This window comes from Leptopilina heterotoma, unplaced genomic scaffold (assembly GCF_015476425.1).
Source record: "Leptopilina heterotoma isolate Lh14 unplaced genomic scaffold, ASM1547642v1 Lhet_58, whole genome shotgun sequence".
NCBI lineage: Eukaryota > Metazoa > Arthropoda > Insecta > Hymenoptera > Figitidae > Leptopilina > Leptopilina heterotoma.
In genome coordinates this window covers 1,886,344-1,897,789 of record NW_025111131.1, presented here as the reverse complement: position 1 = coordinate 1,897,789, position 11,446 = coordinate 1,886,344, and the positions used below count along the sequence as shown (strand labels likewise).

Here is an 11,446-nt window from a genome sequence, read left to right as displayed (position 1 = left end):
AAGAAAAAATTTTTTTGAAAAAGTTGTCACTTAACAGATTTTTATAAAATATGAAGCTACTGAAAAGCATAAAGTTCGTATCTTACTTTGAAAAAAAGTTACAAGTAAAGAAAATTTTTATAGCGGTCTGTCAGACCGGCATAGCACTTTAAAGGTTAATATTAAAAAATAATTGATTTAATTACAATTACAAAAAAAAGACTCTATAACATCAATATCTCTGGTTCTTCTGGGAAGTTATTCAGATAAGAATTGTTTACAGTCCAGGACACCTTAACCCTTGGGCGGGCAAGCTAAAAAAAGTACGTAAGCGGGCAAGCGGGGTCCATTGAACCCCGCTTTAAAAATGCTTACGGGGTTATACTTATTTGGCATCTTTTGTTTGTCGATTTTTTCTTTATTTTTATTTTATTTTTTTAAAACAATGTTTTTTTTTATAGGCTTAAAATATACTATGATATTCCTAGATTGATAATCAAAAACGTCCTTGCATGAAAACAATTTGAATTTTTTCTTAAATTTAATTTTTCTAGATCAATTCCGGAGTGTCAAAATAGAACATTTAAAGTTCAAACGCGTATTAACCATGTTTTGCAAATCGGCGAGCAGTAGAACTCGAAAAATTTTCGTCCGATTGGCCTGAAAATTTAACTTTAGCTACTCGTGGCTTGGGGGCAGCAACATGCCGACTTAGCTAAATGGTGAAAAAGATGCCGTTTCAAAAAGAAAAGTGAAAAACATGCCATTTCACGAAACCTGTGGAAACTATGCCTCGCCGCGAAAGCGCTGATAAACATACCTTCTCCAAACGAACGGTGAAGAACATGCCTTTTCAACCGTTAATATTATATTAAAAAGGCTGAAAAGGCATGTTCTTCACCGTTCGTTTGGAGAAGGTATGTTTCTCAGCGCTTTCGCGGCGAGGCATAGTTTCCACAGGATTTGTGAAATGGCATGTTTTTCACTTTGCTTTTTGAAACGGCATCTTTCCCTATTGAAAATCCCCATATGGGAAACCACATGGGAAACCACATGGGATCCTATGTCAAAAACCATGTAAAACCCTACTTCCATGAAGGAAACCACGTGGTTTACCATGTGGTTTCCCATGTCAAACCATATGGGAAATTGAGACAGGATTTTAGTTAGGAATAGACATGGGGAATTTGAACAGTTCATCTATGCATAAAACCATATCAAATCCCACATGTTTTTCCCAGTCAAATCCTAAACCGAATCCCATGTGAAAAACAGTATCATTTATTTATAATGATTTTCCCATGTCAAATCCTAAACCAAATCCCATGTGAAAAACATTATCCGCCTTATTGAATATCCCTACATGGGAATCCACTTGGAATTTTACAAGGGATTTCACATAGGATTTTATATGGGAATTGACATAGGATTTCATGCAAGATTTCACCTAGGATTTAATGAGACATCACATAGTATTTTATTAAAGATCCAATGAAGAAATTTTCAAAGGATTAAAAATTATTTAATAAAAAATTAAATAATAAATAGTATTAGTGTTACAAGTCATCAAAAAAGTAAAAAAACGATCATTTGAAACACGTCCTCTCTGCTCCAGGTTCTCAGCTTTTATATACTTCCAGAATCGTCTCAACAGCGAGAGAAGTCACTTTCGCCACCTAGCGGTGAAAGTATAGGAGCGACAGTAATCTTTATTATCATTACTAAGGAAACCATGTGTAATACCACGTAGGATTCCATGTGGTTTCCTACGTGGGGATTTACATGGGATTTTACTTAGGAATTTAAGTAGAAATAAATTTCCAAATGAATTCCTAAGTAAAATCCTATGTAAATCCCCCACGTAGGATTCCACATGGTTTCCTTAGTAATGTTAAAGATTACTGTCGCTCCTATACTTTCACCGCTAGGTGGCGAAAGTGACTTCTCTCGCTGTTGAGACGATTCTGGAAGTATATAAAAGCTGAGAACCTGTAGCAGAGAGGACGTGTTTCAAATTATCGTTTTTTTACTTTTTTGATGACTTGTAACACTAATACTACATATTTATTATTTAATTTTTTATTAAATAATTTTTAATCCTTTGAAAATTTCTTCATTGGATCTTTAATAAAATACTATGTGATATCTCATTAAATCCTAGGTGAAATCTTGCATGAAATGCTATGTCAATTCCCATATAAAATCCTATGTGAAATCCCTTGTAAAATTCCAAGTGGATTCCCATGTAGGGATATTCAATAAGGCGGATAATGTTTTTCACATGGGATTTGGTTTAGGATTTGACATGGGAAAATAATTATAAATAAATGATACTGTTTTTCACTTGGGGATTGACTTGGGAAAATAATTATAAATAAATGATACTGTTTTTCTCATGAAATTCGGTTTAGGATTTGACTGGGAAAAACATGTGGGATTTGATATGGTTTTATGCATAGATGAACTGTTCAAATTCCCCATGTCTATTCCTAACTAAAATCCTGTCTCAATTTCCCATATGGTTTGACATGGGAAACCACATGGTAAACCACGTGGTTTCCTTCATGGAAGTAGGGTTTTACATGGTTTTTGACATAGGATCCCATGTGGTTTCCCATGTGGTTTCCCATATGGGGATTTTCAATAGGGTTTTCACCGTTTAGCTGAGTCGGCATGTTGCTGCCCCCAAGCGACGATTTAGTGAAGTACACACGATTTTTAAAATTGATAAACAGGATTTTTTTATGAAGAATTAAAGTCGATTTTTTTGGGTGAAAAATGCGATTTTTTTGCTAGTCTCACAATTCTTCTAAAAAAATTCTAAAATTATAATCATGAACACGTGATTAAAATTTTCACTAGATAATCTTATGTAGTTTATAAAAAACATTTTTTTTTATTTTAAAAGCCGATGTTGCCAACAATAATTTAAAACTGTACTCATAAAAATTTTTGAAAAACACCCTTTTTTTAAGCCTCCAAACGCAGGTATAACTCCTTAAAACATAGATATTTGTATATTTTGTTTTCCTTTTATTATATTATGCATTTAAATGCATTAAAATATAAAAATGATGATTAAGATTTTAATTTTAACAAACAGATAGATTTTCAAAATTCCCCTGGGAAAAACAACACACACAGTTCTTATAGTGCAAGGCAGAATTTTTTGGTGTAGGCTCAAATTTCTTAAAATAAAAACACTATTTTGTTATTTGTTAATATCACAATTTGTAAATTTGGTCTATTCCACTAAGTGGTACTGTAGTCCACATAGTATATTTTTTACCGTGTACGTTATTGCAATTTTTTTATGCTTATGACAATGCGGGGTCCACTGGACCCTGCTTGCCCGTTCGTGTCGGTAAAAAGTTTAAACATTCATGTAGCATCATGTACAATTGGAATATGAAAACTGTAAAAGTATTTGGATGTATTTTTAGTTAGGCCAGTCGGTGAGTGCAAAAAGTGCACATAAGTGCAACCTGAAAACTCAAAGCAGTTTCTTGTAGTTTGAGGGCCCCATAGTTTGCACCACATTTCCGTTTGCGAAAAATGGTGTAAACAATCGTCAAAGTTCGAAAAACATCAGGTTTTTCGATGACTGTTGCTTCCGGTTAAATTTTAGGGGAAAAAGTTGTGATTGAAAGTTATAGAGCTTGGAAATAGCTTTCAAATGATTGGTCGCAAGTTAAAAAAGCTTAATTAGTTTAGTTGCAAATGAATTTAAACCATTAAAAATAGCACGTTTTTAATTGTTTAATAACTTTGTTAATAATTATCGAATTTGTTTCTTACTTCCCAAAATTATTCCCCTTGCGAGGCTGAATAAATCCCAAAAAAATTCAACTTGATCGGGTAAATAGTTTATGCATAATTCCATTTGTTAACTAAAAACATGTAATTTTCCAACGGAATTTCCCCACTTTTGGACCTGCGAATTTCGTTTTTTTTTCTTGGAGAGTACAGTTAAGAAGTCTAACTTTAATTCCATTTAAATGGGAAATTGATTTTTTTTATTTAAGTTCATAATAATAGACGTTAAAAAAGGGTATGTTTTTTTGACATAAACAAATGGAATAACTCGGCCAATTTTCACTTTATCGATTTCGTGTAAAGGGCATTTGATTTCATTTGTTTTCACAAAACTTTTCCAAAAAAAAAAATCCAATCTAACTTCAAGAGGTGGAGAGTAAACTTTTTTTTAAAAAAAAATTCCTGACAATTTAATCATTAATGTTTTTTATTGAAATTCGCACCACTTACTGTTTGATACATGTATTTTATGTAAAAAAATTAACCATAAGGTTTTGTGCATTTTTTTAAAATTTATAACAAGTAAAAGTAAATGTATCCATTTTTCAACCTCTGAACGGCGGAGTGGGGGTACTCGGAGGAGCGTGATTCTCGCCGCCACAACTGAATTCAGCCGTTCAAATTTGCAAAAATGGTCATAACTTCGTTAATTATTTACCGATTTTTATCTTTCTTTTTTTAATTTGATGTATTTTTTTACGCTGAATTCAAAAATAATTTTATATGTTTTCAAAATACAATATTTTTAATAATAAAAAAGAAAATTTTTTTAACAACAAATTTTTAATTATTTTTTTATCATATTTGACAAAAAATTCTTTTCGTACATATAATTCCATTGAATTTAAAATAATATTATGACATAAAAAAATTAAAATTAATTATATATAAGCTTGTAGCATCAGGTTCACATGTGCACGCCTGTTCAACTATCAATACAACAATGCTACACACTTATAAGTAAATAATTTTAATTTTTTTATATCATACAAATATTATTTTAAATTCAATGAAATTATATGTACGAAAAGAATTTTTTGTCAAATATGATAAATAATAATTAAAAATTTGTTGTTAAAAAATTTTTCTTTTTTATTATTAAAAATATTGTATTTTGAAAACATATAAAATTATTTTTGGATTCAGCGTAAAAAAATACATCAAATTAAAAAAAGAAAGATAAAAATCGGTAAATAATTAACGAAGTTATGACCATTTTTGCAAATTTGAACGGCTGAATTCAGTTGTGGCGGCGAGAATCACGCTCCTCCGAGTACCCCCACTCCGCCGTTCAGAGGTTGAAAAAAGGATATATTTACTTTTACTTGATGTAAATGAAAAATAAGTGCACAAAACCTTATGTTTAATTTTTTTACATAAAATACATGTATCAAACTGTAAGTGGTACGAATTTCAATAAAAAACATTAATAATTAACTTGTCAGGAATTTTTTTTTAAAAAAAAGTTAACTCTCCACCTCTTGAAGTTAGATCGGATTTTTTTTTGGAAAAGTTTTGTGAAAACAAATGAGATCAAATGCCCTTTACACGAAATCGATAAAGTGAAAATTGGCCGAGTTATTCCATTTGTTTATGTCAAAAAACATACCCTTTTTTAACGTCTATTATTATGCACTTAAATAAAAAAATCAATTTCCCATTTAAATGGAATTAAAGTTAGACTTCTTAACTGTACTCTCCAAGAAAAAAAAACGAAATTCGCAGGTCCAAAAGTGGGGAAATTCCGTTGGAAAATTACATGTTTTTAGTTAACAAATGGAATTATGCATAAACTATTTACCCGATCAAGTTGAATTTTTTTGGGATTTATTCAGCCTCGCAAGGGGAATAATTTTGGGAAGTAAGAAACAAATTCGATAATTATTAACAAAGTTATTAAACAATTAAAAACGTGCTATTTTTAATGGTTTAAATTCATTTGCAACTAAACTAATTAAGCTTTTTTAACTTGCGACCAATCATTTGAAAGCTATTTCCAAGCTCTATAACTTTCAATCACAACTTTTTCCCCTAAAATTTAACCGGAAGCAACAGTCATCGAAAAACCTGATGTTTTTCGAACTTTGACGATTGTTTACACCATTTTTCGCAAACGGAAATGTGGTGCAAACTATGGGGCCCTCAAACTACAAGAAACTGCTTCGACTTTTCAGGTTGCACTTATGTGCACTTTTTGTACTCACCGACTGGCCTATGTAAGTATATTTAACAGAATTTCTAGGATAAACTCATTCTTTCATACGGATTCGGAGAAATTTGAAAAATACATACTCGCGGGGTCCAGTGGACCCTGCTTGCCCGCCCAAGGGTTAAAGATGATAAATCAAGAGGTTTTAAATTTTTCCACACCTCCATTTTTAAAATACGGATTACTTTTGCAAATGACCGACAAAATGGGCCCTCTTCATTTTTCGAAAGAACCATAAGGCTTAATATCTATTTTTCTCAGTGTTTCTTCATGTTTTACAATATTCAATATTAATTAAAACTTGCTACTTTCTTACTGTAATTTTTTCAAAAAATATTTTCATCATTACGATTATTCATTTCCAGAATTTTCAACTAAAATTCTTCTTTAGATCAGTTTTTTTTAATAATTTTTAAAAAATTCTTTGAGAATTTTCAAATTCTTTTGTTTACAATTCAATTTTATGAAATTTCGATTATTCTGACATTCTTCAATTAAATATACAGTGGAACCTCGATTATCCGAACCTCTGTTATCCGAACCCTATCTATTATCCGAACCAAAAATCATTTTATCCGAACTTCTGTTATCCGAACTTTTTCTTGACCTTCCGAATCTAAACATTTATTTTCTCTATTTTTTTATCGTACATATTTTCGCGGGACATTTTTAGCATCTTTCAAAGCAAAATAACGAAATTTATGCCAAAAAAATCTTAAAAAATCATGAATTCTCTGTTTTATTAATTTATTATTATAAATTAATATATATTTACAATCATATACAATATACTTAAATATATCTTTAAAAAATGTATTAAATTAAATATATATAGTTCAACTGTCCAATTTGTTTTTTAATTATGAAAATCATTAAAACCTCTATTATCCGAACTTTCGATTATCCGAACCCGGCCTTACCTAGGTTAGTTCGGATAATCGAGGTTCCACTGTATTTGAAATTAAAAACTTTAAATAATTCAATATTCAATTATAATCTAAAATTTTAACTGAAATTCATTTTTAAATCAATATTTATTAGAAAATTCTACGAGAATTCAATTATTTAAATACAAAAATAAATATTTTATTAAATAATTGAATGTTTCTTAATATTAAATTTTCATACAGAATTTTATCAACAAACTTTTAAAATAATTTAATTCTCATGACAAATTCTAATAAAATTTTTAAAAATTATTTCATTTTTCGAGAAAGATGAAAATTGTATTAAAAATAATTGAAATTCTCCCAAGAATTTTATTATAATTTTTGAAAATAATTGAATTTCAAAGAGGAATTTTATTTTTTATAAAGATAATTGAATTTTTGTAAATTTTTTAACATAATTCGATTTTTGCGAAGAATTATAATACTTTTGAAAATAATTGAATTCTTGATACGAATTCTATTAAAATTTCTTTTTAAATAATTGAAATCTTTTATGAAATTTTATTAAAAAATAGTAGACATATTGAAAATAATTGAATTTTACCAAATTTTTTAAATTAATTAAATTTCTACGAAGATTTTTATGAAAATTATTTTGAAAAAAATTTTATTGTTACAAAGAATTTCATTATTTATGAAAATAATTCAATTTTTTGAAAATAAAAAATGTATTGAAAATAATATTTAAATTGTATTAAATAAATTGTAGCAAAATTGGTTAAAGTAATTGAATTTCTTTGCTGCAGCAAAGAATTTTAATAAAATTTTTAAGCATATAATTACATTTTTCGAGGAATTCTTATAAAATTGTATTGAAAATTAAAAATAATTGAAAGTCTGTGATGAGTTGTATGATGTATTTATGAAAATAATTGAATCCCCGTAAAAAAATGTTATTATTTATGAAAATCATTGAATAATAATATTTATGAAAATAATTTGTAAATAATTAAAAATAATTGAAATTCTTAGATGAGTTTTGTTATTTATGAAAATAATTAAATTCTTGCATAGAATTTTATCAAAAATTTTTTTAAATAATTGAATTTACATGAAAAATGTTATTAGGGAAAATAATTGAATTATTGCAAATAATAGATGAGTGCAAAGCCTGGTAGAAAGAAAAACTTGTTTATTTTTGATTAGAAAAAGGTGAAAAAGGAGACAAATTACCAAAAAAAAGGGGGGGGGGAGGTGACAAAATTAAAAAAAAGGGGATCTATGCCTGCAATTAATACTAAATCCGCTTCAAAATGTGTCAAATGGAATGTTAATATTATTTCAGAACAGTTACATTCAAAATTAGAGAAACATTAAACATTGGTAAAAATGTTTACCTACTGTTAAAAAAAATACAAAACATGTTCACTGGGTATTGTTGTCAATGATTCGCTGTAGACTTTTTCAAACCTCAATACTAATACAATATACCGGCATTTCTCAATGTATATGTAAAATTTTTGTAGTAAACATTCAAGAAGTAAAGCAAAATAAAAAATTCGAAAAACTATGCGCGAAATAAATAAGTTGATCAGTATAGGGATAAGAAATTGAATGAAGAAAGGCGTCGAAAAAGAGAGTAGAATTGAGAAAGAGAGAAATGGACTGATGTTTAGCTGTAAAAACGGAGAGGAGACGAGACAAGGCACAGCAAAGCAAAGCAAAGCAAAGAGAGGAGAAATAAACGTGGGTCTGCAGCAGAGAGACAAGCAGGCTGTTCGTGAACATTCGTAAGCATCCGGATGAAATCGGTACAGTGGAAGACTCTCTCGCTTTTGCCCGCTGCCAGCCTGCCATGACTGGTTCAAGGAGGTGCGCAATGGTCGGCATCAGAGAACAGACTCGAAGGGAAGCCGTCGCATAGAATCAAACGCTGTGATTGGTTGTCGCGTGGGAGAGCCGCCCGCCTAAGGTCCGCGACAGTGGCATCGGCAGTCAGCGCCGAGCACCCAGGGAATGTGCTTGAGATGAATCATTTTTCGCGACAAGTCCATGATGAGGTTTTTTAAAAGTAAATAATAAATAATGTTTCAGAAATTAAAAGGCAATTCCAATACCGGTGACAAGTGTAGGTGTCCCACCAAAATGTAGGTGCGAGAAAAAAATACGATACTCTCTAATAATTGAAACCATCAAGTTGTGTATTGGTGCTCAACTCCTTATCTCGTTGGTGGATCAAATAAAAATTCCAACAATAGTCACGTGCGAGAATTTAGTTGCTTACACTTTGTTGTTCAAGTGAATCTAGTGATGTTGTGTTGATGTGTTGAAATGGGGAAAAATGTTTTTATTAGTAACCATAGAGTGAATAGTCTTCGTTGACGAGATAAGAATAAGAGACTTGAACACAGCGGCCCATAATGCATATACACTTCTGAGTTGGTGTATTTGTACTAGGGTCTGCAGCACAGGCAGAGTCACAGAGTGCGAGCAAGACTGTGTTAACATGCAGACGTTCCAGATGGAGAATGTATATACACAGCGTATATGTGTTTGTCGAAAGTTGTATGTGAAGGCAGCTTGTCTTCTTGGGGCCTAAGTGTGCGTGAAAGAAGGTGCGCACCGCGTGCGGGTGCCAATGCAAATGCGCGAGCGCTCGCTATTTCGCACAGAGTGACAAAAACGAGTACTTGCTGAGCTATAGAGTACCTTCTGTCTGCGATAACAGCGGAAGCCAAGAGCCGAAGAAAAGGGCCGGAGGAGCACCAGTAACAAGAAGGTGAAAGTGGAAGAGATTGGGTGGGGAGGTATAGCTATATATATATATACATATACATAAATACGTGTGTAATCATGTGTATGTACAAATCAAACTTGCACCACATTAAAACACTCTGCAAACACGTACATATACAGATGTGTACACGCATTTGTACATATATATATTTATAAATAGACCCAAACCACATACTCGTCTCCCACAAGCCACTTTAATTTGCAAGGCGACAATCACTCGTTTGTCAATTATGCCACTCGTGAACAGTAGTGGTGGTGGTGGTGGTGATGATCTCGGCAGCGAAGATGAGGTCAAGGTCTTTAAGGATGAGGGTGAAGAAGAAAATAAAACTTCAGAGAATCTGACTGAGGAGAAGAGTTCCCTCATCGACCTTACGGAGTCTGAGGTGCTAATATTTAACAAGACCTAATCTTTTTCATATACCCTTTTTTATTTTTCATTCTTTAAAAGTTCCTTTTTAGAAATCGATGTGCGTGTCATATGTGTTACAGGAAAAAGGATCAATCGCTAGTGGAAGCTACTCAACGACATCCAAAACGCCGGCAAGGTCCGAACTGAGTCCTGTTTTCGGTGAGTATTCCATCTTTTACTTTATTCTTCAATTTTAGCCTATCCAACATTCCCTGACAGCATCCGGATGATCAGGATATCTTATGGATGTACTGGAGCTAACCACAGGTCCGGGGATATCCTAAGAGTGACCATGGTTATCCCTGGGTCATTCTATGAATATCCTTCTTTCCCTCCCAGGTGGAAAAGTTAAGGTTAGCAAAGGATATTAACGTTAAACTAACGTTAGTCTAACATTAGTTAACGTTAGCCTAACATTAATTAATGTTAGTCTAACGTTAGCCTAACATTAGTTAACGTTAGTATCATTAACTAACATTAACTAACGTTAACTTTTCCACCTGGGCTGTAACTATGGTAACCCGGATGCTATTAGAGACTTCACACATTCTGCTGAATATTCCACTGTAATATTTAAATGAATTTCCAAAAATAATTTCCTACGCATCCAAAGGTGTAAATTTAATATTCTACTAGGCTTCGAATGCCTATGAAACCCTGATAACAAACACGAATGTCTTCTGGATATCCATGGACATCCCCAGGCTATCCAAACTGCAGGGTTCGAACTAGGTCCGTAAATCCCGTAAAGATCCGTAAATTTACTTCAAGTCTGTAAAAATCACAGGGTGGACGCTGGACCGGGAAACTGGGAAATGACAAGGAATTCTTTTGGACTGAGAAAAACCGGGAAATGACAGTGAATTTTAATCTTGACCGGGATTTTGCAAAATTTAAAAAAAAAACAGTAATTATTTTGTGAGAAAAAATAGAAATTAATTATATTTTATTAAAAAAGATTGAATGATCTTCTATAAAATCGTTTTATTTTGTCTGGGAATTTTATCAAAAGTACTGGAAAAATATTCAATTTCTAGAATTTATAAGAAAATTATGAATTTTGTTGTCCAACGTAACAGACTTAAAAAAATATTAAATTTAATTTTAAATTCTTTCTATTTCTCAAAATGATTAAATAAAATATAATTTTAATTAAATTCGTCGAAAAAATTTCACATCCTATAAAATAGTGAAAAATAAAGCAATTTATAAATTTTTTTCAATAATATTATAACAAAACAAATTTGAATTATTAAAAATTTGAACTATTTAGAACAAAAATGGTACGAAATTTCTAAGAATTAAAATTTTTAAATTCTAAATAGAACGAGACATTAAAATTAT

General features: G+C 31.1%; 1 protein-coding gene across 7 annotated transcripts in view; it reads left to right on the top strand.

Moving 5' to 3' along the window:
* The first annotated feature begins 8,747 nt into the window (after nt 1-8,747).
* LOC122508891 (protein pangolin, isoforms A/H/I/S) overlaps nt 8,748-11,446 on the top strand; it is a 228,768-nt gene continuing 226,069 nt past the window's right edge. The window contains exons 1-3 of one of the 7 annotated variants that reach the window (XM_043622553.1): nt 8,759-9,701; nt 9,897-10,076; nt 10,153-10,261. In XM_043622553.1, coding sequence (XP_043478488.1) covers nt 9,921-10,076; nt 10,153-10,261 — 265 coding nt within the window. In that variant the 5' untranslated portion in view covers nt 8,759-9,701; nt 9,897-9,920. Of the gene's footprint in view, nt 10,077-10,152; nt 10,262-11,446 lie in introns of all 7 variants that reach the window. The other 6 variants (XM_043622552.1, XM_043622550.1, XM_043622557.1 and 3 more) reach the window with 6 other exon arrangements.